The sequence below is a fragment of the Xiphophorus maculatus genome, chromosome 20 (assembly GCF_002775205.1).
Source record: "Xiphophorus maculatus strain JP 163 A chromosome 20, X_maculatus-5.0-male, whole genome shotgun sequence".
NCBI classification, from domain to species: Eukaryota; Metazoa; Chordata; class Actinopteri; order Cyprinodontiformes; family Poeciliidae; genus Xiphophorus; species Xiphophorus maculatus.
Genome location: NC_036462.1, coordinates 31164132 through 31191166, shown reverse-complemented (window position 1 = coordinate 31191166; position 27035 = coordinate 31164132). Strand labels below are relative to the sequence as shown.

Here is a 27035-nt window from a genome sequence, read left to right as displayed (position 1 = left end):
CTGAATGTACTGTGAAGTGCTTTGGGGTCTTCTGGACTTCGTGAAGTCCAGAAGACCCCAACATTAAAGCTGTAAAGCTGACTAACATTAGGTTTTCAGTGTTTAGTCATAACATCAGTGAAAATTAAACGTATTTCGGTTTTTGACATTGAACTTTATGAATGTTGAAGGTGTTTTGTACAGAAAATTTACAGAAGGCAGGATGTACATTTACCTCGGAGGTGACATTTTCTTCAAATAGAAATTTAAAAAACCCACAAAACACGACAAAGTACATTCACAGAACGAAAATATGAATTAGAATAACAAAACCGAATTTTAACCCTATACTGAAATTGCATTTGAAAATCAGGGACAACACATTCCAGTATGCCAAAAGTGCAACGAAGTTATCTGTGCTCATTAGAAAGATAACTCCTTCACTCATCCACGTTTAATATTGGAAACGCCTGCATTTGTTATTAAACCCGACATTTATCAAAAAGCTGTCAAGGCAGTCACTGAAATGGAAACAAACTCAGGCTGATGTACGAGACATTTGCTTTTGCTCTACAAACAAATTAGTTTGGCGCCTCCGCTCAGAGGTCGAGCGATATCCGAAATTGCTGTGCTATCTGGGCTAGTTCCTTAGCAAAGTCTTGGACTTCCAGCAGGGCCTGCTTTTCTGGGTAGTGCACAGCGGCCTTCTTGGTGGCCACGGCCAGCTGCTTGAGGAGAGCGCACAGGTGGTTGCTCTTGCACAGGAGGCTTTTGCAGGACCCTCGACGACGGGCCTCCCTGCAAAGAGTGTCCAACAGTCTCTGGCCCACCATGATGACCAGTTTACTTTGTGAGATGAACTTCTCCGGTGGCTGGTCATTTTGAAGGCTTTCCACAAACCCACCAATAGCCTTTTGAAGAGCTCCGAAGTAAAGTCGGCAGTGCTCTGACAGGGAGGTTGGCTGGTGTTCTTCTGTGCTGCTGCTGGAGTCAGACGAGTTACGCTTATTCTCAACCTGAGAAGAAAAGACATATATTTTTCTCATATTTCCTTAACATTCACATAAGAGCATTTTTTCTTAACTTTGCAACTTTGGACTGGCAAAAAGTATGGCCTTTTGACTTAAAAATGAATAAGCTGCTATAAAATAGGAAAAAAGCCATCCATCTATTATCCAACATGCTTCCCTTGTTGGGTTATGAGGGGAGGCGGTTGCCAATGGGCGAGAGGCAGGGTACGCCATCGCTGGGCAACACAGAGACAAGCAATCATGCACACATGCCTAAGGAAAATTTAGAGAGACCAATCAACCTGACAGACATGTTTTTGGACTGTGGGAGGAGAAGCCAGAGTACCCAGAAAAAACCCACGCATGCACAGGGAGATCATGCAAACTCCATGCACAAAGAGCGCAGGCCGGCACGGCACCAGTGCTACCAACTGCGCAGCCCGGAAAAAAGCTATATAAACACAATAATAAGTAATATCTGCAGTCAAAGAAAAGATGATGGGTGGGCAGTTTTAAGAACAACTATATTTGTTCATGAAAGCTTAGTGTTAAGGTTTGAGTAAGGTTTGGGAACCTATGTTGTTTGGGGCATCTGCCTGCAGCCAATTCGACTTGGAAGAGGGTAAGGACAAAGAGCGAGTCAAACACTTTAATGAATGGCAGACCACAGGAAATAGCTGACCTTGTGAGACCAGGAGCCAGGTCTGAGTGGAGCTCGTAGAGTAATGACAGGAGGTTCAGTTGGCTCCTAGGTTGAGGCGGTTTCAGGCCTGAAAAGCTATCGGAAGCCCTTCCCACTTTACCCCACTCACATACAGTAGGTGCTATGTGAGTGGGGTAGCAGGCGAGGGTGTGGCCCCAGGCTCGCCAATCCCCCAAATCAAAACCTGCCTCTAGAGCCGTCACTGGCAAGTTAATAAGGAGCTGTGAGTGGAGCAGGACTCAACTCCTGGGAATCAAACTGGGACCAACTGTGTTGAGGACATCTGTGTACAATGTGCCTGCTCTGCCACTGAGACATGTGATGCTCCATGTGGATGGCTGTTTTATTCAAACCTCTGTGCTTGACATAGGATGTATCTGAGAAATACAATTTTCAAGCACAAAGGTGGTTCAAAAGCGTAGTGAATGTGAAAGATCAATTTGGATGATCACATAAATTATCAAAAAGAAATGCATTGGAATTTGTGGTTGTGATTTCAGAAAATATGGGAAAAAAAGCAACAAGATATAAACTTTTCCAAGGCACAGTGTTCTTCATTAAACTTGTCTTGAAGCGTATGCAAGTTGTAGGCAGCCATCTCATAAAAGATAAAAGATGAAATGCATAAAACAAAAAGAGTTACTTAGTCGCGTACCTGTTTAGAGGCTGGTGAGATGTTTTCTTTTGGACCTTTAAGTATTTCTTCTGGCTTCCTTTCTTCAAATTTTCTCTAAGAAAAACAGAAAAGTATTAACTCAAGCAATTGTACTTTGAGTTTTCCTTGAAAATTCATGACGTTCAACAGCCAAAACCGGCTTTGTATTATGTACATTGATAAAAAGAAAAAAACATAGAATTTTTCACCTGTAGCTCTACGTAGTCATTGTCGTCTTCTTGCGATTCTTGTCCTTCTGTTTTGTCAGGACTTTTCTTGGTCTGTTTTGGACTTCTGTTGCTCACAGGCTCTTGGTCTTTATGAGGAGTTTTAAAAAGAAGCTTACTGTTCCCATAGATGATGGACACTAGGCGCTTGACATCGTCAGGTACAGTGCGCGCCACCATCACGAAACGATCAAGCTGGTCAGGGTTCTGGGTCTGGCCTGCATCCTGACAAAGTGTATCAAGGGGCCAGCCAGCCGTGTTCAGAGAGCTCGCCGTTTGTTGAAGGATCACACCAGAATCTTCTACTATGGACAGCTGTTTGTAGAGCCTGGTTTGCAGGTTAGTATCAGTTAAATGACGAGCATTGCCCTTAATATCAAGGGCAAAGTTGAGAAAGCATGTCACACTTGATACGATTGTCTCTGTTGCTTCCTTGATTTCTTTCAGGTGTTTCTCCAAATGGTTTTTACACCTCCAGTTGCTGCTTACAAAGTCCATGAGCTGGGGCATAGCCCCGCAAATAGAATCCTGAAGCTCAAGGAGTTTTCGGCAAGCTTCTTCCTGGCTGAGTGCCACTTCTCGAAGAGGCTCAGGGGATGGCGAGCTTAAGGCCAGAGAGTCACAAGAGCTGGTGGAAGAGCTGGTGGAAGAGCTGGAGGCCGTGCTGATTCTTTGACTAAGTACTGCAGAGAGACCTGGTCTGAATTGCTCGTTTTCTGGTACCGTTGCCATCCCGCTTCCTGGGAGGTCATGAAAAGTCGTACAAGCCAAAAAGTTCCTCATCCGCTGTAGACGCACCCTTTTCAGTTCCAGAATATTTTTGTTGTCACCCCTTCTCTCAAGGGAGTTATGATCTCCTAGAGGATCACTCACCACCTGGGGGAGAGGGTCTTCTTTGGGTGGAACATCATATGGTGACTCCTCTGTCGGCTGCTGAGTTGGAGGTATGTTTGAGAGTGGGGGACAGGGGAATGCTTTAGGGGGACATAGCTTGTCAGCAATGCAAGGTTTCGGTGTATCATAAATTGAAGAGTTTGGATTTGTTTTTTGAGCAGGTATAGTGTCATAGAGCTGCCTGCAAGTAGCTCTGGGTGGCAAGGTGTCATAGGTGCCTTGGGGAAAACTTTGCTTCTCAGAACCCGCCGGTACGTCGTAGATCCACTCATGTTTGCGGGAATTAGGAAGAGTGCTGCATCCAATGGGAACTTTATGTTGGTATTCTGTGCCTGAGGGAACAGGGATGGCAGAGTCCTGAGCCAAAGATGGTGGAACTGCATGCACCTTTAAAAAAAACCAATTAAATTAGGAGCCCTATAATTCTGTAAAAACAAAGCATTCAATGAAGTAAGCATTGCACAAAACGGTTTTTGTATCAATAATCAAGTTTGGTGCTTATTTAGGACATTCAGGGGTGACTGTAGCTCTGTGGGTAGAGTAATCGCCTTGTGATTGGAAGGTTGTAGGTTCGATTCCAGCTTCCTCATCACTTGTGGATGGGCCCATAGGCAGCCCCAAAAATTATTAAGAAATAATGCTCATATTTGTTGGCCCTGGCTCAGTAAAAAAAAAATGTATATATAATTTGAAATTGTGAACCTACAAGAGATGAACTCATAAGCCATAACGTGGCTGATAGTGAGATAGCATTTCAAAGACGGAACATTGCTAAAAAATAAATAAATCTTGTTTTAATCATTTCTGAAGACATTTGAAACTTACATAAGTGTTTGTTTGACTGTTGCTCCTTAAACTCTCCGGAGTGTCAGACGTGTTCTCCGGCTCTAAAACTGAAGCAAGAAATTTTGTCTTTGGGATTTGGCCTGGAGGTGATGATTCCTGAAAAGGAAAGAACATAAACCCATGATGTTATCTGACTGAACCTCACCCAGATGGCAATATTTAAAAAAATAAAAAATAAAAATTAGTAGAAGAAGAAAAAAAAGACCAATTTTGATCAATGAGTATGCTTACAACTAAAAGAGAAGTTTGTCTTGTTTGGGACGGCACATCGTAGACTTCCCTTTTTGGGCTGGAAGCAAGGCTGGAGAACGGAGGCTGCAGACATAACGGCATGTCGTTAGTGCCATGATCAAAGCTGCAGCTACCTCACTGACCCCTGCGTTAAACACATTTATGGGGACAGTGTTTTTCTCTGAAGCCTGTTGAGAAGCACATTATGCATACACTTGGCCAATTAACACAGCTTTGTAATAGAAACCATGCTGCTCAGTGGATATTAGGTGGCTACTGTCGAGGGGAACACCACTACCCTGAAGCAGAAGAGGAAATCATGAACACATGGGTGCATTTCTTCCCAACAACCTGCACCCGTACAAATTTGTGTGTGTTTCTGAGGTCCCAGGCAGTAGGGATTGCTGTTTGTAGTTAAAAGTGTCTGAAGTCCATGTCTGTTTGTCTTTTATAGGCCCATAAAGACCATATTGCAGCATGCCTATCCTGACAGAGAGCCCCCTGGTCCCCCATATGTAAGCTCTTTTGCCAGCAGGAGTTTCACAGCTTTGCATTTCTCCCCAACAGTGTACATTTCCAATTATGTAGGTTTTACCCTTCCAGAGGAGGACAAGGTGTGATTTTACACCAAAATATGTGGAACAACGGTTGACTCCTTACTTAAACTGCACACAAATAAAATTTCTGTACCTTGTTCAGGCCCAGTCCGTTTGTCTCCTGCCTCGGGATTTGGCTGCTTGGAGCTACCGAGGGCAAAGACGGGTCTTTGCACATCATGTCCATGCATTCGTAGGTGACGGTGCTGATGGGTCGGGGTGGGCTCGGGATCTGATAGATGTTTTGCACGTTGACGTGACTTTTAGCTTTATTCATAGCGGGTTCTTCTGCGCCGTGCCTTAGGGGCCCTGCCGCAGTCACGGTCTGTGGCAAGAGCACCAGTCGGTTTGCGGGGGCCAGCCCACGTCGGCCGTGCAGGGAACAATTCCACCATCCGCTGGTGTCCGACACATTTTGCTCCATCACCATGACGATGTCGCCCTTTCTGAAGGCAAGTTCGTCCGCACACTCCGCGGCGTTGTCGTACAGAGCCTTGGCAAATTTACTCTGGAACGCAGAACAGAGAGTATGGAGATGAGGATGATGAAGCAGGCAGTATGTTAGAAAAAAAAAGACCAAAGATACAACCCATTGTCAAAAACCAAATTGTTCTTCCTCTTGCAAAACATAAGAATTAACTTGTGTTAGTCATCACAGGATGATGAAAGATGTTTCTTGTCACTATGGAGATCTTTAGGTACGGACTGGAGCGTATCTGTCAGTGAGATCTACAATCAAGACAAAGTAGCTTCCACTATGCAGGAGGTCTGGAATGTTTTTTACTCTGCCACAGTGCAGAATATTTAGCAAATATTAAATTGGGATATAATTGTTAAATATTGCCACACGAATATTGGTTACATTTAACCCAAATGTTGTTTTTTTTTTCTTTTCTTCCATTATCATGGTAACGATATCACCCTGTTGAGCTTTGGCACCTATGGTCACAAAGTTTTTGTTATTCAAGTTTTTGTGGATAAAAGACAATGAAGAAATTGTACTCTCAGGAGTATTATTACCACGCTGCAGTTTTTACTCACTTGAGCAATTTTATTATGAAGTGTCGCTACTTTTACTTGAATAAAAATGTTGGATTCTCTAGCCACAAACTTATTTTAACCAAAAATTCACCACACACAGACACGCAGCTGCAGTTTTTTGTTAAAGTTTCAGAAATTTTTTATTGAATGAAACCGATTTGGAAAATATGTATTTTGCCTACTTTTGCTATTTGTTACTTATATGAATTATTGTCATTTTGGTCCTTAAAATACAAAACATTCCACTTAACTTTATATTTTCATGTAGCTCTTTAATAATGGTAAATGACTTATAATTTGACCAGTTGCTCAGTACTTGTTACCAAATACTTCCTTCAGTAATTTCTTGGACGGCTAATTTTTTTCTTTCACTTGAGTAAAATTATGTAGAAGTAGTCCTTCTCTTACTTGAGTCTAACTTTTGGGTCCTCCACCCACATGTCTCTGATGTGGCCTGCTGCTCCCTCAATGTGCTTCCTGGCCTGGCAAGTCCCACTTCACAGCTTTCATGACCAAAAAGTGCAGGACGTCATGTCATCTACACCTTTTCACTGCTACCAACGCTCTGCCCTGAATCTGAAGACCGCACCACTCACCACAGATGATCTGTGCCTTCTTCAACCCTCAGGGGTCTTTCTATCATTTTTCTATCACCACAAGAGACCCCGTATCGGGACCCAGTTGAGACCATATACCAGATGTAGTTGCAAATGAAATAGTTTTGGTTTTAAACGGCCTAACATCCTCTGTATTTTCACTTCCTGTTTGTGCTTCCTACAGAAAGATAAATGAAAACCACGTTTCTGCACCGTTCCTCTGGCAGGCTGTGCAAAGCGGGAGCCCGTTTTGCTCATCGCGTACCAAGCCCGAGGCGAACCGCCGCCGCCGCTTTGTCCGAATGCATCCCTTCTTCGCCCGCTGCGCTCCCCCGTTGTGCTTTACGTGCCCATGCCACATCCCGCGCATGGGAAATCGAACCCTGACCAGGCCACAGGAAGTGTAGCAACAGTGACATCCTCTTTTGCTGTGATGGCTCTTGTGGTGAGAGAGCTGTGAGGAAGACAAACCTTTTGGGGGGGAGGAAGATGACATATATTTCTAAACTAGAACCGCAAAGTCTGATGAGTTCACAGCCAACACTCGGCGGTCAGATGTGTTGCACGGGTGTATGCACTGCTGGCCTTACTGATTCACACCGACTTATCAGCGGCACCGAGCATTTCTGAGGAGGTGTTCGCGGTAAAACGTTTTAGGTTTTCGCAGTCGAAATGTCATCTTGCACGGTGGCTGGTTCCGTTCCGTGTAGGTGGTTACTGAAAGTTCCCCGCAAGCATGCGGTGGCAGCTGCCTTTGAGCAAGGCCTTGCCCGCAGCAGAGTTTGAGTCCGACGATAAGACAATGGGTGCAAGGCCACGTTCCTGTGTGGACGTTGAGAAAATGTCGGGACAAATTCTAAATACTCGACAGATCAAGAAGGTGTAAAGTCTACAAAGTGACCTTTTCATATGCTGCAGGGAAGAATTTGGGACATGCGATGTTTAAAATCGTAGCAATCTGCTGTTGGTTAGTTTGGCGCACAAAGACAGTGAAACGCAGCGGTCACAAAATCTTATCAAGTTTCTTTGGTCCAGTTTCCAGTGCAAACATCTTAGTACACTTGAAATAAGACAAAATAACTTATAAGTAACTTCTTGGGAAGATATAGGAGATTGTAAATAATTGTTTATTATTGATGGAAACGTTCTAGTTCCATTGGCAAATTCTTTTACTTACAACGTGGAAAATATCTTGTTAAGTCAAATAATCTGCCAGTGGAACTAGAACGTTTCCATCAATGTTGAGGAATTGTTGACTTAAAACAAGCTCTGAGAAATTACTTGTTTTGTCTTATTTAAAGCTTACTAAGATATTTGCACTAGAAACCAGACCAAAATGATTTGGTACCAGTTTTGTGTCTTTGCAGTGCCTGGATAATTGTGGAATCGACTACAAACAGATCGGTTTACCAGAACGGCCTTTACTACAGCCGACCAAACCGATCTGTAGAAAAATCGACGAGAAAACTGATTAATAACTCATTTCAAATTTAGGACTCATTTATGGCTCATTTTCAGGTTTTCTGCTTTTTAAAATCCAGAAATGCCACCGGTGGGCGGCGTGAATGCCACGGTTCATGCCACGGACCAGACACTCCCACACCTTTTCAACCCACCTCGCTCCATCTGTCTGTACTTCCCTGTTATTGAGTGGTCAGCCTCACACATGTGAAGAAGTGTGCCACGGAGCCAGGGATAAATAAAGGCAGCAGGCCTCGCCCGGCCCTCCCTGCAACAAAGAGGCCTTTCACCATCAGACATCGACACACTCGGCACCTGTCGCGATGCGAGCCTGCGCAGCGCGCTCACAACAGCAGACCTCGAAGCAAAACACACACACACGCACACACACTGGCTTTCTAATCCTTTGGGTCATGCTACAGACATGCAGCGATGGCCGGCCCTTTAAGGCTTCCCTTCTACCTTCACTCTGGAAAACAGATTAGTGGTCCTGCCGTGACTGTTGCGTGCTATCGCTGCATCCTCAATGTCTGATGCTCTATTTGCGACCCGTTCTGTCATGGTACATGTGTGTAAAAACAATAAAATAGGTAGTTTCATTCATAGCACTTCCACCACAACCTGGTCTAGTTTTTGCTATTTAAATTCCTCATTTCAAAGTCGTTCAAACCACAAGTTGACCTTTGAAATGCTCGGAGTTCAGCTGGATTGTCCTGAGGACACCCCGCCCCCCCCACGGCCTTGTGTTGGCCGTGTGTCTGTGCGCTGACCACTGCTTTGCAGTAACAATGTCATCTTCAGCTGTGACTCTGGGATTCCTGCACGCGCCTGCCTGTTTGGATCAGCCGCACGGACAGCTGGGCCCCGAGCCCCTCACAGCCCCAGCTGCCTCTGCCCGTCCCCCTGCCGGACCTAAGCCAGTGTTCGAACGTGGAGTTCGCCTCGTTTGTCCGTCCGACCCGGTTGAAAGCTCACAAAAATCAGCAGCACAACTAACAGGTATTAAACACCGACTGAAGGAGGCTTTGAAATGAAAGATTTCCCCCATCTACAACTTATCTGCTGTGACTTTCGAACAGTCTTACACGACAGGTTGAGCGAACAAGATTTGCCTCCAAATGTTGCTAAATTCATTAGACAAATTTAGCAACATTTGGGTAGAGCAAGGAATTGATTGGATGAGAGGAAAGGATCTTTTAGCGATATATACAGAAAAAAAGAGACAGTGCAGCAGGGCTATACACTGCAAAAACCCCTAAATATTACCAAGTATTTTTGGTAAGATTTCTAGTGCAAACGTCTTGGTACACTTGGAATAAGACAAAACTACTTGCAAGTAACTTTTCATCAAGATATAGGAGATTGTTTTAATTTGATAATTTTTTTAGATTGATGAAAAAGTTCTAGTTCCATTGGCTGATAATTCCACTTACATCATGGGAAAAATGAATTGTTTTAAGTGACATAATCTGCCAAAGGAATTAATACTTTTCAATCAGTAATAAGGAATTACTTACCTAAGTCAAGCTCCAGTATCTTGCTGAAAAGCTACTAATAAGTTAGTTTTGTCTTATTTTCAAGTGTTGTGAGATATTTACACTAAAACCGAAAGAAAAATCCCTGGTAAAATTTTGTGTTTTTGCAGTGCGATACCTGGCATCGTCATCATTAGAAATATGACCCGATTCCTGGGTTAGAAAATACCACAACTGTAAATTGGAGAGCAACAAACTCGACAATGAATCGGTGTCTTTGATCTTTTCGGTTTCAGCTGCGGCTCCAGCGAAGACAAATGTCCGCCGCGGCGGACCGGCTGCTCAACTCTTCACAAGCCGCCGGGAGCAAATTATCTATGACTTAATACTGACCCAAAGTTAACACACGTCACCCACGAGTTTGGCAACGCCGCCTTTGAGTCATGCAGCACTGCACAAACACGGTTGCAGAACTCTGGCAGAAGCGAGGGACGGAGCAGTCATTGTTTCTGTGTAAAGCCAAAGGGAAACAATTTGTCAAGTTTGTTGGGTTCTTAGACTGCAGGTTGATTTGTGGTTACGATTAGCGGCGCTTAAAATTGTTGCATTATGGGATGTGGTGCGGTGCAGTAGAGGAGGTCTAGCCCATATGTGGATGCTGCTGTCAAGGGGTTCTGGTCCCAACGTGGGAACCGTTGTCTCATGTCCTCCATCTCGACCCGTTTCCTGTCTGAATTCTGGGAATTATGAAGGAACCATGCAGAGAGGATCCGTCTGAGAATATTGAAGAGGAATCAAAATGGTTTTAAAATAAAACAAAGCGCTATTTTAGCGTTTCCTATTTTACGCATGTCGGCCCTATTTTTATATTAGGCTCTATCTCAGGAAACATTTCGCATGTTTCCATTCCTAGGGAGTGGGACGATCACTGGTGGCGCACCCCCTCCAACCTCCACTTCCTGTGTTATCAGGAAGTCGTCGGCGTTCTGCGTAAGTTAATGCAAACATGAGAGCGCCTTAAAAGGTTCTGAAAACAGCACTGGCCCAAACTGCAGCAGCGTCGTTTGTTACTGCTTTTTACGGTTCTTAAAGTCTCACTTGAGGAATTCTGAACCGTCCCTTTAAATTATATGATGGTTGCCATGACAAATGAAACAAAGTATTTGAACCCTCAGGGTCAGCCTTCTATTTACACAGAGGCACTAACGTCAGACCGGGCCACCGTGTGGGAACACCACCTTCTTTTCTCCGACCTTTGGCCCTTTGACAGACAGGTCGCGACCCCGGCGTCGGGTCAGCGCCTCATCCATCATCCCTCCAGACGTGCAGCAGAGGCTGCACAACAGAGACCACTTCCTGTCTGAGTAGACGTTGACTGGAACGTAGAGATTCAGCGATCCTCCCGGCCAAAGGTGAAACATAAGATTTCCCATAATTCTGTGGGGGAAATCGAGTGTTCCACATTAGACGGACAAATCTCTGGGCAAAAACACAAACGGTTTTGTTTGATGCACAGGGATTCTGCTTCTCCTCCACATTTCACGGCAGACCTGAGCGTAGCGTAAATGGCGGCTAACGAAGTAGATCACGAACTGTTCTTGGTTGCCATTTTGTCCTGCTAGCTCCTAAAGGTAGCATGAGAAATGGACCAGCTGTATTTTGGTGTTAATAAATGGAATTGATGGACTCAACTCACTGACTCTTCTTCAACCTCATACATCAAGAACTCAGCACGGAGAACGGATAATTCTCCACAGGGTGAATAAAAGGAAAGGTTTCTTGAACAAACCGACGTCGACGGCCGCAGATGATGTGACGTTTCTCTGCAACTTGGCAGGACACCAGATAAAACTGACGCCCAATCTTCATGACGTTAGAAGCGCACGTCTAGCTGAAGCAGTGACCAGAGTGAGCAGAAATAACGCAGTACGCAACGTCACAAGTGGGACAAGCTGGGGACACCGGAGGGGGGGGGACATGCAGGACAGTCTGCGTGGACAGCCTGAGCTCTTCCAAACAGCGGCGCGGCCGCTTCTTATCTCACTGCTCACACTCTGGCTTCTTGTCACCCGTCACTTCCTCACTCTCGTCCCTGCGCGCTCGCGCTTTTCATGGAGAACAAAGCAGAACACGCAGCCGCCGCTTTCCTGTCGTTCCACGAGTGTCGTAAACCGCAGCACTCGTCATTCCTCCTTCGGTTCGTTTTTGGGGGGAGGGATTGAGTTCAAGCCTCTTCGTTCTTTTTCACGCACTGCAAAAACGCAAAATCTTTCCAAGTATTTTTGCTCTAGTTTCTCGTGCAAGCATCTGGGTACACTTGCAATAAAACAAAACTAACTTACAAATAACTTGTCAAGAAGACATAGACGCTTGTTTTAAGTAAATAATTCCTTAATATTGAGGAAAAGGTTCTAGTTCCTTTCGCAGCTTATGTCAAGTTAAACAAGACATTGTTGCCCATGATAAAAGTGAAATAATCTGCCAATGGAACTGGCACTTTTTAAATCAAAATTAAGGAATTAGTGACTTAAAACAAGCTCCTATATTTTGCTGAAAAGTTACTTATAAGTTAGATTTGTCTTATTTCAAATGTACTAAGGTATTTGCTTTAGAAACTAGATCAAAAACACTTGGTAAGACTTAGTGTTTTTACAGTGTGACTTGGTCTCGCAGCGCGCGCGCGCGCGCGCGCACACACACACACACACACACACACACACACACACACACACACACACACACACACACACACACACACACACACAGCTGGCTTCACTGCACCGTAATACAAACCAGTTCAATAACAAATGGGCTGATGAAACATGAGTACAATTTAAAAAAAAAAAAAAAAAGAAGATGGATACGTGGGCGCAAACTACACAGCCGCTAGTAAAATTTGCTGCGTCTGCATCGCAGCACGCTGCCGCGCCTGCGCACATCAAGCTCGAGTAAAAAACACGTTTTACTTTGCATCATTCTTCATAACCTCAACCAACTAATGAATGATATTGAATAGTGCAGCAGTAGCAAAACAAAGGAAGCGAGCATAAAGATCAATCTGATGGAAAAGAGAGAAAAATAAAATAATTTAAAAAAAAAAAACCCCAGCAGATCCAAAGGTTAAAGAGGTTCTGATGCATTCGTGTCGTTCGGTTCCGTGTCAGGCAGAACTCAGTGTTTATGTCCTTCACTGCTCTACCGAACAAGGAAGAGACTCTTCATCACGGACGGCTCGCCTCCTTCTCATTGGTTAAAGGAAGTCAAACGTTCATGTTGTAAAATGAATCTCTTTTTCAAAACGTTGCCATGTTACCCGGGATGATGTAGAGCAGGGCTGTTGAGTTCGTTTTCATTTTGGACCGAATCAAAGATCTGAATGTTCATGAAGGGCCCGTTGTGCCAGTATGTATTATAAAAGCAATTAAACTGTCCAAATATCAATAAATAACTTTTTTTTCAGCATTCAATAAGTGTTTCTTAAAATTAAATCATTTATCTGAACATCTTTTCACACTGATCAGTCCATGCTGTAATTAATAACAGTTTTTGTCGTTTTTTTGGAATCAAAATCACAGATTTTGTGGCACTAATTTAGAAATATTTGTAAGGAATTTTTTTTATATTTGAGCTAATATGACGTTAAATGTGACTTTTTATTAATCGCCATATCAGTCACAGACTATAACTTGACATCAAGTAAGACTGAGGCAGCTGTTATTTAAACCCAATGCGTAGCTATTAGCTAATTTTGAGAAAAATCTGCAGTAAAAAGAGAGAAGAAAAATAAAAAAATCTGAAAAAAATGTGGGGATCTGTTGATTTTGTACGAGCTTTACATATTTGTTCAAAAGCTAGGGGTTTTTCCAACAACAACAACAACAACAACAAAACAACTGATAAACTGATGTAGTTTGGAGTCTAGAGGGCCACAGAAGAATCTACGGCGGGCCACATTTGGCTCCCGGGCCTCGAGTTTGACACACGTGATAAATATATATATGTTTTTGTTTTTCTTGCTGTCCGTATCAAGCCTGACATTTATTGAACTGGATCCTGAACTGAACTTAGAGCCGAGTCAACTTTGTTCATTTGGTTGTGGGAAAAACCAGCAGGCGAGTCCGTCAGCGTAACGCAGAGCACGAAGAGAACATGGAGTTAAAACCGGTCCTGATGCTGCCATGGCCGGTTTCTGCTCCCGGCAGCAGCAGCAGCAGCAGCAGCAGCACATGAGACTTCCTGAAATAGTCCTCACGAAACCGAAAAAAGAACGACTCCGATTCCAAATAACCCTGCAGAACGGAAGTTCCACCAGGTCAGTCAAATTACTCATCAGCCAAAGCAGTCTATTTTTACAGAGTGGGTGGTGGTGGTGATGATGATGATGATGAGTTCGGTTGAATAGAGCGGCAAAAGGGGAATTATCAGAGTGATGCATTTAATTTTTCTCACTACAGTGAGATCACAGCGCTGTCACAGTAACTCTGGGATATTTAGCAACGGATCCTTCAGTTCTGGAACCACGGATCACTTCTTCTTCTTCTCTTACTGGGGGAAACTTTTAATTCTTCTCCCAGATGTTGCAGACTGCCCAGCTCCTCCTGGGTTCCTTCCGTCCGACCGCACAGAAATATTTAAAAAACTGTTTTCATTTCTGCAACCTCCAGTCTCACGAATGGAAGCTGAAGCGGTTCGTAGAAACGCGCCGGCTACATATCAGAGGGGCTGCCTGCAGGTTTTCAGTCATATGTTAGGAGTTCAACCTAAAGACAGGCTGACAGTAACAGAACTTGAACAGAACCTCCCCGCCCCCCCCAGCCGGTGAGGATCTGGCGTTAATGAGGACAGGAAGGTTTGGACCGCCGGCTCTGATCCGGGATCAGCCGCTGTAGGGTCTCAAGCCCTGCAGCGGAGCGACTCGCAGAAAACACACACCAAGTCCCAGCAGCTCAGTCTGACATCCCAGCAACAGCACACCAAGTTCTGGACCCAGCAAAAAACACACAAACACGTCCCGCTAAAGATCCACCAGACCTCCCCTCAGGGTGAGGGGAAAAAAAAAAAGAAAAAGCCCGGCAGGACTCACCATGGTTGATCTGCAGTGTGTCCACAGCGCGTCCTCACTGGACCATCGCAGCAGGACGGAGTGAGTGAGTGAGCTGCCCGGCGGAGCTCCTCGCTGCGTCTGAGCTGTCAGAGCCCCGGCTGGGGCGGAGCTCCTGTCACAGAGCCAGAGCATTTCCTGCAGCTCCAATTGGTCACACAGCAAATTCCCCCTCCCCACCTAATGCTGCAACTCTCCCTACACTTTTCTACTCTGGACTTCAGAGAATCTGCTCTGTTAAGGGGAACTATGCTAATTTCTACGAGTTTACTTTTCCAACTAACTCCAGAAATGATGGGGTGTTTTTTTTTTTGGTTAAGTTTGTCATATTCTTCCCAATGTGGGACTGATTTCTGAAGATACTGAGTACGGGTGGAAGGGGTTGTTTGTAGCTGGACATTCTTGTTGGTTTTCTCAGGGTTGCCGGGACAACGTGGATGTAGCGTCTGGGAGAACTGGGCTGCTGTGTGGAGGGATGAAAAATCCACTGTGATCGCACTTAAACAAAAATCTTACAAAGTAATTTTGCTCTACTTTCAAGAGCAAGTATTTTAGTATGCTTGAAATAAGACAAAACTAACTTACAAGTAACTTTTCAGCAAAGAAAGGAGCTTGTTTTGAGTAAATAATTCCTTAATGCTGATGAAAAAGTGCTACTTCCATTGGCAGATTATTTCACTTCAGACATTTAAGGAATGAATTTAAAACAAGCTCCTGTGTCTTGCTAAAAAGTTATTTGTAAGTTAGTCTTGTTTCAAGTGTACTAAAATATTTGCACTGCAAATGGGACCAAAATTACTGTTTAATTAATGTTTAGTGTTTTCTCAGTGCAGCTGATTCTCCCAAGTGCCCCTCATGTTTTAAGAAACTAAATCCTTTTAGAGCAGGCAGGTCACTCGAGTGGGTGAGTGCTGTGTGTGTTGTGTGTTTTGGTGCACACGTTTTGCAGCAACTGTGTTCTTAAAATATCTACAGGATATCACCATAGCTGTGGTTAGGAGTTCTAAGCTGACTTTTTTAACCAACAAACTGATAAGCAGAGCTTCTTGGCACTTTTGTTTTTATTTAAAAAAAATCTAAATTACAGACACAAAATTAAGCAAAAGACATTTTTTTTAAAAAAAAAAAAAAAAAAAAGAAGAAAAGTGAAGCAAATGTACAGGTCATCAGGAGAACAAAAACATTGTCACAGCTGACGCTTCCTGCTTCCTACTGTCAGTTTAAACGCCGACGCTCAGCGGATCGCTCTGTAGGGAAGCGGTGGCCAGACGTTTCACTCTTGAGGTTTAGCGATTACGAATGTTGCCGCTTTTCTCTAGAAATGTTCCAACAAAGGCCACGCCACGTTTTTCAAATGAACTCGAAGTGAAATAGACGGCCGCTCAGAGCAACCCCGCCGAGGCTCAGTCTGTGGTGGCGCGGCGGTACCAGAAGCGGGCCCTGAAGTCGTCGCTGCAGGTCATGAAGCCCGGGTTGGTGGGCGAATGGACGATGCAGCGGACGATGTTGTTGTGGCCCAGGGAGAGCAGGTTCTTCCTCTCCGCTGTTCTGGAGTCCCAGCAGCAGAGGCTGATGGTTCGCTCGTCGGGCAGCAGCACGTAGTCCTCCGTGTGGTTGAACACGCCTTGCGTGCGGTGCATCTGACGACCGCTGAGCCCCGCCCCTGAAACACAAAACGCCACACATACCCGTGAAGGGCCATTCTGGCTAAATCCACGGCAGAAGACTAGAGGGCCCTCAACTCCGTCTAGTCCAGTCCACCACAGGGTTTCCCTCCAGTGTATCATCAGCCTGGCAGGCCTCCAGGCTTAACTTGTGTCCCCACCAGGCTGAGCAATGTTTTTTTGTGTGTGTGTGTTTGACTAAGACTTTATAGTTGGTGTTTAGTTATTGTTAATAAAGTCTTCCAATAACACGTAATTACCTAACGGTGAAGGTAATTGTATTTAAACAGCACATTTTCAGCAACAAGGCAATACAAAGTGCTTTACAGGAATTAAAAGGACAAACAAACAAAATAACAAACCAAAGGAAAGAGCAAAAGAAGAAAAATAATCTAATGTTGATCTAAAGTATGTAAGCTAGGTGCTGCTGTTCAGGGTTGCTAGATAAGAATCCTCTGGTCTAATTTCATTTCTGGTTTGGAAGAACCGGAGTCTAAAAAGTAGTCTAATAATGCGGATCCATGTATATAAACTAGATACTCCTATTTAAGGTTGGTAGATAGATATAAGTAAATATACTCTGGTCTAATTCATTTTCTCGGTTGGAAGAATAGGAGCCTAAAATGTACGTAGTTGCTACGGTAGTTTTTCTGGATTATAATTTTGTTCTAATCCCTGTTCTGGGTTGCTAAATAAGTATGTATAAGTATTCTCTGGACTTCTGGAATGCTACATAAGTATGAGTAAGTATTCTCTGGACTTTCTAACTATGCTCTAAATTTGTGAAAGTAATGAGAACTCCACATTTTATAAGTAATAATAAAAACTAAATGTTCCTGTTCTGAAAGATTGTTTTGGATTCTAAGTTCGTTCTAATTCCTTTTCTGGGTTGCAGTAATAGGAGTCTCTCTGCATAATAATCTAAAAACTAATCTAGGAAGTTAAATATTGGTCTAAATGGTGAGTACTCTACAGTTTCTAGAAGAAATAAGCCAAAGAGTGACTAATTTAATTCATTTTCTGGGTTAGAAGTGAGCACTCCAAAGTTTCCTAGTATTATTTTCAAATTTCCCGTCAACTCTAACAATTTTTTAACTCAAAAACATGGTGGACCACTGACTGACTGTCCCAGTGCTCCCAGTTCCAGGCTTAGAAGGTTTTCTGTACCGTCTACAGACCTGTATGACCCTGCAGGTTTTCGCCTCAGACGTTAGTAGAGTCGCCATAGAACCCTAGACCAACCAACCGCACATGTCAAGTTTGAGAAACAAAAAACAGGAGATCACATCGTTTCCCAATTTCAAGGGCTTGGAAAGATCATCTAATCTGTCCTAAAAGACGCACCGTGAAACCATCTGGTGACAAAGCCGGACAAGTTTCAGCTCGATTGGTTCTGCCCGATGATTAAAAGCCTGATCAGTAGAGTTACTACACTACGTGCTTCTAGGTTGTGTTTACAACAGTCTTAGTTTGGCTGGCTCTTACCGAGCGAAGACAACTCAAATTGAGCTCTTTGTGTTTAACGGTGGGATGTTAAAGATGAAGCCAGAGGACCAACAGAGAGGAAAGAACGTGTTTCAAAGAAAACTTTTCTACCACATGTCAGCGGTTTATTTGGCCTGTGAGAAAGTGAGAAACAGCCAGAGTCTCAGCAGATAACCAAGTTTTTGACCTCTTTATTATCTAGATCTGGAAACCAGCTCAGAGCTGCCATCAACTTTTGACTTTTCATTCACATCGAAAGTACTACTAGGTTAGTGTGTGTATTTGTGTCTCTGTCTTGTGAATCCTCCAATGGGTCAAGGCCATTCATACTGAGCCATGTTCTGCTTCTGCACAAGGTTTCTTCTAGTTTTTTTTGTCTCTACAGTCCCTACATGCATGCTGGGTATGAGGGATTGCTGTAAAGTCAACTTGCTCAATGCAATCTGCTGCGTTTCCTTTGATTGAAAACTTCAGTCAACTGACTTGATTGATTTGTCAGGTTAAGTACCCTGAGACAGATTTGCTGTGAACTGGCATTATGGAAATAAATGTAATTAAATTGCATTCACAAAGCTGGATTTGGAAATGTTGGCAGTCTCTTGCAAATATCTCAGTTGGAGCAAAGGATCTAAATCCTCAAAAACATAAAGATGCTAAAGACAATTTCAAGTGTGAACTTGTATCTATAGACTTCCGTAGAAGTCGATAAACGGTACTATACTACACACTTCAATATGCTGAAACAGAACATGTTGAACCTTTTCATTTTTTTTTTCGACAGTTCTTGCATGCCGATGACTCACTACTCTATTGTTGTTCTTCCTTGTTTGCCCACAGCCTAAATTTAGGACTTTAGACCCAGAGAACTGCTACAAAAGAGCCAATGAGTATTAATTATTTAACACTAACTATTGAGTTGTAAAATTTTGCCAAAATTTTACAACTCAGGCCATTCATGTTTATTACACTGTTCTGTAAACAAGACATCTGAACAAAACAGTCCAGACGTCTCTTATATATCGGACAGCATAACTTGTTGGACTGACGCATATGAGATGGGAAAATGTTGCATGTGACCCGACCTCAATGGACAGCCATTATTGTGTGGCCAAACATTTTACATCTAAATGCTGATACAGGTGATGTTTTGATGGTTTGAATTTATTTCACTGCATTTTTTTACTTCTGTCAAGTCATGCTAAATAAAAAGTACATGAATTAATCATGTACGTAATTGCACTTTGTTAAATTCTTAATGTAAGTAATTGTATTTTTACTCATGCACCAGGTTAGAGTTCGTTTCTACTATTTGGAGCATTCTGAGATTGTAACTCCCTATCCAAGTAAAATTTGTACTGCGTGACGTCTTTAACTGAATCACAAAATCAATCAAACTGAATCGTGAATCCAAACAGACCCGTCAGAATCGAATCAATCATCTGGTTAGTGTTTTTCCTCTCCGTTTCGCTTAAATTTCTAAATTTAAACGCTAACTGAGGCCTGGAGAGTAGGAGATATAGCTTGTATTTTTAGTTTCTCAGAGCATTAACCAAATACTTGAATTGAATTCAACTGTGCTATATAGCACCTGTTCACAAAATGTGTCGTCTCAAGGGCTCTTCAGATTCCATTTCATACAACCTAATACAAAATAGTTCAAATAAAGTTCAATTAGGTAAAAACAAGAAAAGTTAAAAACTTTTCAATTCAGAATCCCTGTTTCTGCTAAAAGTAGAGCCTGTAAAGGCTTCGTCTGTGTTCCTAAAGCAACTTAATTTGAACTCTTATAAATGTATAATAAATACACATTTATATAGGAACATGTCAGGTAACATGTCACCTCAGGTTTAGGGTATTCATTTGCCTAATGCAGAGGTTACATTACAAGCTTTACAAAGGCAAAGCTTTGAAAACTAGCTCTGCAATACCAAGTGCCTGAATTCACAAGAATTTTAGTTTTACAAATTAAAAAATGTTACGTAGGCCAGGGCAGACAAGAGGAAGTGTTCACTGAAGAAAAAAAGTGTGTGGGAATGCAGTGGCTTCAGTAAATAAAATTGAAGTGAAGGTATCAGTTCAGATGAATTGAGATCGTCTTGAATGGAGTGCATGAACTAAACCAACCCTAAGATTCTGATCTGCCATTAGATATGCAATTTATTTCCAATATAAACGTCTTTTTAAACACATGGTGTAGTTCCATCTCATCTTGTCTAGATACATTTGTTTTAAACCCAACAGAAGGGATTTTTTTTTTGTAAACTGATTTGTTTTTCACCAGTTCATAGCTAACAAAGAGTAGGAGGTAAAGTTTCAGTTTGACTTTTTTCTATTAAATAAATAAAACACAGAAACCATGACAACCACAGCTATGAGGTCTGAAATGATTTTACCGTCATCTGCTGCAGGTGGTTTCAGACCTTAACCGCCACATAAAAAAAACATCACCAATGTGCTCTACTGCAAGAACCATACACACATCCTGGGTGTGTGTGTCTGCTAGTTAGAGGTGGGCACAGTACCCAAAAAGAGTAACACTACTACAACACACTCTTAATCACGTAAAAGTGAAAAATAGCCATCCAAGAAATGACTCAAATGTAAAAAAGTATTTGGTGAAAAGTCTACTCAGGTACAGAGTAACTGACTCACTTAACATTTAAAAATTACATAATCAGATGGACCAAAATATAAAGTTAAGTGGAAATGTTGGCATTCCACGGACAAAAATGTAAATGTATATAACATAAAAGAACAAAATCGGGCAAAATAACGTTTTCCAAATCAGTTTCTGTCAATAAAAAACGTATAAACTTGAATTGCAGCTGTGTGTCTGTATCTGGTGAATTGTTGGTTAAAACATGTTTGTTCTTCATCCAGCGGGTTGAGAATCAAGAAATTTTACTCAAGTAAGAGTAGAGATACCTCATAATGAAATTACTCAAGTAAAAGTATTTCCACACGCAATGTGAAGTGAACACTTAGTGCAGTGATCGGACTCTCCCATTATCAATATATGATCTTGGTGAAAAGTGAAAGCGACACTGGATGGAAATAAATCTTTGACATTGCAGAGGCTGCAGGGAATGTGTGATGTTTAGACCATGTGACCTTATTTGTGGTGGCAACCTTTTTTTTGAGCCAGGCAGTTCTTGTTATTCATGTAAATCATTTGGTTTCTGATGTGAAAAAGACATTTTATTCAAACAAAACGGCATGGCAAAAGTCATCTATACCCAGACAGGAGACAAAACTATTTAGCGGCTCAAAATGTTGGCATAGTTCCTCAAAAAAGAACAAAGAAACAAACAAATATATATATATTTTTTTTTAAATCGGGAAGAATAAATAAATTTTGTCAATATGACCAAAAACGTAGTTGTGAAAAAAAAAACGGTGGAATTCTAGTTAAAATGTGTACATCTACTGCAATATTGCGTAAAAAAGGGATACATTTGAAAACTTCCATAAAATCAATCAGAATTCTAGAGGCTTTTCAAAATCTAGCTAATAGAACTTAAAGGGCTAAAATGACCGGGTTTTGGGGCTGGAATAATAAATCAATAATATACATCATGACAGATGTTATCAATAACAACAGATCATACATCAGATAGAATTTTCAATTATTTCACTGAACTGCACAGCATTCTGGGGGATGGAGGCAGAGAAAGGGCTTTAGCTGCTCAAACAGTCAGCTAAGCCAACTAAGTGGCATCAACTAATTTACTCACTCACTCACTCTTTGGTTACCTAGCAACAACCTGTTGAGTAACTTACACAGCAGTTCAGCTTTCACCACCATGCCTCATAAAAATAAAACAAAATTAAAAAGTGAATGATTGAATGTAGTGTGAAAAGGAGAAGGTACCAGGAACTCTTCTCATTTCTGCTCACCTTGTGGTGAAATTATCCACCTGCTGCCAACAACATGCTGAGCTTAAAAACCTGCAAACATGTTCCTGGAGATGTTTTTTTTTTTTAAATCTTTGCCAATTAGTGAGTTTTCCATCTCCCTTCTTTTTCTGCCTGTTGGCGTGTCAAGGCTGCTCTGGAGCAGCAGCGACACCAGCAGGCAGAGGTGGGCATCACAACGCAACACTTCCCCTTCAGCAATTACAGCACAAAGGAAAACCCTCCATGTTGACAGCGGCCAGCGTTGTGCTGCAAAATACGAGTTCTTGACCAGTGAAGGTCCTGCATACTTAATCATAAAGCGTTCAGGTTTATCGGTAAAAGTTTTCCATCAGTCAGAAATTCAGACTAACTAACGCCTGGTTACTCAGAACAGACAGAAGTCCCCTCCAGTTGCAACACCGGCCACACCGTTTCTCAGGAAGTCGTGCTAGTGAAGTCTGCCTTTTAATTGATGCTTTGAAGTTCCTTCATTTTCTGGAAAAGTTATCAGGAAACAGTAAACCGGAGTCTTATGCTTATACAGAATTTAGACCTGAAGCTAAAAAGTGCTTTGAAGAATTCTGTGTAGAACATTTGCAGACAAGGTTTTTAATCTTAATATTTATTAGTATTTATTTTTTGGACAGTTTTGGCCTAATTACCGCTCTGAGGGTGTTTTTCTTTCAGCGGATGGCTTTTCTTTAGCCAGTTTACTCCAGTTAGAAATTAATCAACTACTAAACTAGTTACATATAAAAACAAATTTTGCTGAATGATAAATTGTCCCAAAAGTTACTGCGATAAACGATGACATTGTTGTTTTGAGGTCATTTTGGCAATGTTATAATAACAATGTAAGAACAGATTCTGAAAGATCAATAAACTTTAATTTATAATTTCCATTTAACACTGGAACCGGAAGACAATTTAAATACTGAAAATAAACAAAACAACAAATAAAATGAATTATAAAGTCTCTCTATACAAAATTGTCCTTCAAAAAATCTGATAGTCGAGACCAAAGCACCAGACTGAAGACTTTTGTTATTCAGTTTTTGGTGGAAAGAGGAGAACGATAAATCATGCAAATGGAAATGACTGTGTCAGATTTAATTTATTAGGCGATTAATTAATTTATTGCTTAGTGTGACTGGCTTAGCAATCTGTTGCTGTTCTCTCTTCTTGAAGTCTGTGTGTCCTCCTGCAGTGTGTGCTGTTTGGGGTTTTAGTACTGTTGCTAAAATTGTTAAACTGAATGATAAAAATCTTCAGTCTGGTGCTTTGGTCTCAACTAGCGCTTTATTTGAAGGACCGTTTTGTTTACAGAGACTTCATAATTCATTTTATTTATTGTTTTTGTTTTGTTTATCTATTTTAGATATTTAAAACGTCTTTCAGTTCCAGTGTTAAATGCTCATTAGAATCTACATTTTATTGATCTCTTTCAGAATGTGTTATTGTTATGCCATTATTGCCATTATGTGACTTGAAAATGGTCTCCAAACAACAATATTACCGTTTTTCTCAATAACTTCTGGGACAATTTATCGTCCAGCAGAAATCATTATTGTGACGTTTCTCCCTGAACATTCGGACGTTCCTTACCCGTGTACTTGACCAGGGTCCGACCGGTGGAGATCTCCCATAGTTTGGCCACGGAGTCCTTCCCACTGGACAGGATGTACTTGGAGTTCTTGGAGAAGATGGCAGAGCACACCTCTGCTCCGTCGTGCGCCTTCTCAAAGGTGGTGACGCAGCGGTTGGAGACGCCGTCCCACAGCTTGATGCTGCCGTCCTTGCTGCAGGTGACGTAGCTGTTGGCGGTGGGGTTGTAGCTGACGCCGCTGATTGTGTCCGTGTGCTGGTCCAGCGGGTTGCAGGAAACAAAGCACTGGAAAGTGTTGACATCGTAGAGGCGAAGCGTAGGGTGCTGCGTTCCCACCAGCAGGAAGTCCCCAGAGGGGTGGAAGGAGATCGAACGCAGCATTTCCGCTTCCTGTTGGGTGGCGGATTAAAAACGGGTCAGCACATGTTCGGAAACGAAACTGTGTTACATGAGGAAAAGTTGGGATACGGACCAAAATTAATAATGCTCCGGTTTTTAATCAAAGGCAGCTCTAAACAAAATGGATTTCTAGCCATCATTTAAAGGAACTCTGTGTTTCAGCAGCTCTGTAGTTTTCTGGAAGTTTGCCTGGGAGGTCTGTAAGGTTGTTTAATCCTGGAAATGCCCTCCAAGGAGCACGGAGGATGTGATGTAAATTAGGACTTAGAAAGCTACCAGAGATTTGGAACTTCAAATTATTGCAGTAACATTTTTCCTCTTACAACATTGTTTCGTGGTTATGATTTTTTTTTTTGCTTTAAGACAAATTTGCAAGGTTTATTTGTTGTGGTTTGAGTAAAACCTTGAAGTTTATGGCTGTAACAAATAAGCCTGTCGCAATACGCAATAAATCAATTAATTGCATGATAAATTGAAATGAGCTCAATGATTTCCATTTGTATGATTTAGCATTTTTGTCTTTTCTCTGTTCCTACCAATAACTGGATGACAAAAGTCTTCAGTCTGGTGTTTTGGTCTCGACTGTCCCCTTTTTTTGAAAGACGATTTTGTTTACGGAGACTTCATGATTCATTTTATTTGCAGTTTCTGTTTTGTTTATGTTGGATATTTAAAATGTCTTCCAGTTCCAGTGTTAAACGTTCATTAGAATGTAACTTTTACTGATCTTTGAAAATGTGTTCTTGCATTATTATGCCATTACCACTAGATTACTTGAAAACAAAACGATATTATCGTTTATCGCGATAACTTCAGGGACAATTTGTCGTCCAGCAAAATGTGTTATTGCGACAGTAAAATGCTTAAAGAACTATTAATACTTTTGCACAGCAGTGGATGTAAATATTTCATGTCAAATCAACAGGCATATGAACAAAAGCAGCAGGACATTTCCCAAACGGCCGTTCTGACCACTGAGATAATCATTCTCTGACCTGTATATATTTAAAAGCTCTTTTAGCGGAGGGCTTGGAGTAGTCAAACAGTTTCAGGGTGTAGTCTCTGGAGCCAGATGCTAGAATCTGTTCACTCGGATGGAAAGCCAGGCAGGTGACTTCATCCACATGGTCATAAAGCGTACGGATGACGGGGTGGTTCTCCATGTTCTGCTGCGCCGTCTCATTCATCATCACCTAAAAGCAGCACAGTGTTAGTGGAGCAACAGTGAGTCTAACCCGTCCCCCGCCCTCAGCCTGCCTCACCTCGATGGGCATGGCACTCTTAGCCAGCATGCGCTCTGTGTCCAGAATCTTGATGGAGGCATCAGCCGAGCCTGTGGCGATCAGCTGGCCGTCCCGGCTGTACGTGGCCACGCGACAAGGACCTTTGTGGGATGTGACATAGCAGGTCTCGTACTCCGACGCCTCCGGGGACATGGTCTGGACATCCGCGTCAAACTCCAGGTCAATGCCAACACCAGGCGCTACAGTGTCCGAGCGGCCGATGGCATACTGGACGGCACTGTCGTCGTTCTCCATCCCTGTGGCAAGAGTCCAGGCTGTACAGTTAGTCTTAGACAGAGTTGGGTAGAAACTAGTTACATTTACGCAATTACATTTACTTGAGTAATTTTAAAAAAAGAAAAAGTTCTTTTATGAGTATTTTTACTCGAGTAATTTTATTATGAAGTATCAATACTCTTAAGCGAGTAACATTTCTGGATTCTTTACCCGCTGAATGAAAAACAAACATGTTTTAACCAAAAATTCACCAGTCAGCTGCAGTTTTTACTAAACTTTCATAAGATTTTTATTGAAAGAAACTGATTTGGAAAATGTGTCTTTGCCTGTTATTTTTTGTTACTTGGATAAATTATTGTCATTTCTGTCTTTAAAATGCATACATTTCCATTTACCGTTAGATCTTGGTCTGTCTGATGATGTAATGTTTAAACATTAAATGATTGATCGGTTGCTCAGTACTTTAGTAGACTTTTTACCCATTACTTGAGTAATGTCCTGGACGGATACTTTTCATTTTTACTTGAGTAAGAAATATGTTGAAGTAGTTCCACTTTTAACCGAGTAGTTTGGGGGTTTTCTGCCCTCCTCTGGTCTTAGAGGAACAAACTGCCGTCACTATGATGAAAGCTGGGCCAGCTTCAGCTCTCACCTATCTTTGCCAGCTGCATCAGCTGCTCGGAAGGCGACACGACGCTCTGCGGCTTCACCTCATTGATGAGGTTGTTGGCGATGTTGGTGTAGCCGTCGTGGAGCAGCTGGCTGATGATGAGCCTGTACAGGTGCTGTCGGTCCTTCAGTGTCGGCTTAGGACGATACATTCTGGCTCACTGCTGCAACGTAGATGGCTGACACTACACAGAGAGAGTCAGTCACTATATCTGCATTAATATTGCAACCTTTATCCTGCACAGCGGGTGAATAGGCTGTATGAGACAGAGTCAATGGTGCTCCTCTATATCTCTGCAGCTAACGTTAGCCTGGATGCTACTGCTAACACCGAGGAAAACAACCGTCGGCTAACTGAAATAAGGCTTCAGTCTGACTAAGCGTCCGGCTTTACTAGAACCGCAATGTAACAACCGACGTAAGAAGCTTAAAGTGTGTCTAAAAGTTCTCCTTACATTTAAAACTTGAAGAATATCCCCAACTTTTAAGTGCAGTTCAAACAGCGCTCCTGGACTCAAACGTGCGTTACGTCCGACGTAAGAGCCGTGCTTACGTCACGAAAAGCGTCTTTCTTCTTCCTGTTCTTTTCTATTACGGTGGATCGCAAGGAACGTTACGGTTCATACCGCCCCCTACTGTATATGAGTGTGTAACAACACTACCTCACGTCCATTAAATTCTATTTTCTAATTGTGCAATATGAAGATAAATAAATAATGCTTTCCTTAATCTATGAATATCCTCTATTTTATTCAGTTACCAATATTCCTTGACGCTTTATTATTATTATTATTATTATTATTATTATGGTGATGATGTTTGTTGTGTGTGTGTTTGTGTGGAGGTAGAGAGCAATATAAATATTTGTAGGCAGTAGATTCATTTTTCTGATTTATCTGTTTCTGTCCGTAACCACATTATTCTTACTTTGACTTGATCTCTTTCATGTCTCAAAGAGGGGACTTAACTGTGTGTGTTTT

At 42.2% G+C, this 27035-nt stretch overlaps 2 protein-coding genes across 4 annotated transcripts; both read right to left on the bottom strand.

Annotated features, from left to right (window-relative positions):
• Positions 1-93: 93 nt before the first annotated feature.
• On the bottom strand, positions 94-14954 carry cass4 (Cas scaffolding protein family member 4). Of its 3 annotated transcripts, none has more exons than XM_023353496.1 (7): positions 14798-14954; positions 5236-5649; positions 4546-4629; positions 4294-4410; positions 2557-3855; positions 2348-2422; positions 94-995 (listed from the first exon to the last, which is right to left on the bottom strand). In XM_023353496.1, exons 1-7 carry the CDS (start codon positions 14948-14950, stop codon positions 579-581), a joined length of 2559 nt encoding a protein of 852 aa, XP_023209264.1. In that variant the 5' UTR covers positions 14951-14954; the 3' UTR covers positions 94-578. The 3 variants fall into 3 exon arrangements, with proteins under 3 accessions (XP_023209264.1, XP_014328596.2, XP_023209265.1); XM_014473110.2 differs by lacking the exon at positions 14798-14954 and adding an exon at positions 7044-7853; XM_023353497.1 differs by lacking the exon at positions 14798-14954 and adding an exon at positions 6591-7032 and having other exon boundaries at positions 95-995.
• Positions 14955-15943: 989 nt separating this feature from the next.
• On the bottom strand, positions 15944-26622 carry cstf1 (cleavage stimulation factor subunit 1). Its single transcript, XM_005810530.2, has 6 exons — positions 26511-26622; positions 26039-26240; positions 25129-25406; positions 24862-25059; positions 23467-23857; positions 15944-16478 (listed from the first exon to the last, which is right to left on the bottom strand). The coding sequence occupies exons 2-6, from the start codon at positions 26205-26207 to the stop codon at positions 16219-16221; spliced, it is 1296 nt and encodes a 431-aa protein (XP_005810587.1). The 5' UTR covers positions 26208-26240; positions 26511-26622; the 3' UTR covers positions 15944-16218.
• Positions 26623-27035: the final 413 nt, after the last annotated feature.

Excerpts from the sequence above, each read along its gene's own strand:
- cass4 (XM_014473110.2), bottom strand. The coding sequence starts at position 7,274 with ATGTCATCTTCCTCCCCCCCAAAAGGTTTGTCTTCCTCACAGCTCTCT. Across the intron at positions 4,630-5,235 it reads ACGGACTGGGCCTGAACAAG|CCTCCGTTCTCCAGCCTTGC; the intron begins GTACAGAAATTT and ends TTATGTCTGCAG. Across the intron at positions 2,423-2,556 it reads ATGACTACGTAGAGCTACAG|AGAAAATTTGAAGAAAGGAA; the intron begins GTGAAAAATTCT and ends TGTTTTTCTTAG.
- cstf1 (XM_005810530.2), bottom strand. The coding sequence starts at position 26,207 with ATGTATCGTCCTAAGCCGACACTGAAGGACCGACAGCACCTGTACAGG. Across the intron at positions 25,060-25,128 it reads AGAGTGCCATGCCCATCGAG|GTGATGATGAATGAGACGGC; the intron begins GTGAGGCAGGCT and ends TGCTGCTTTTAG. Across the intron at positions 23,858-24,861 it reads GAGCTTTTAAATATATACAG|GAAGCGGAAATGCTGCGTTC; the intron begins GTCAGAGAATGA and ends GCCACCCAACAG.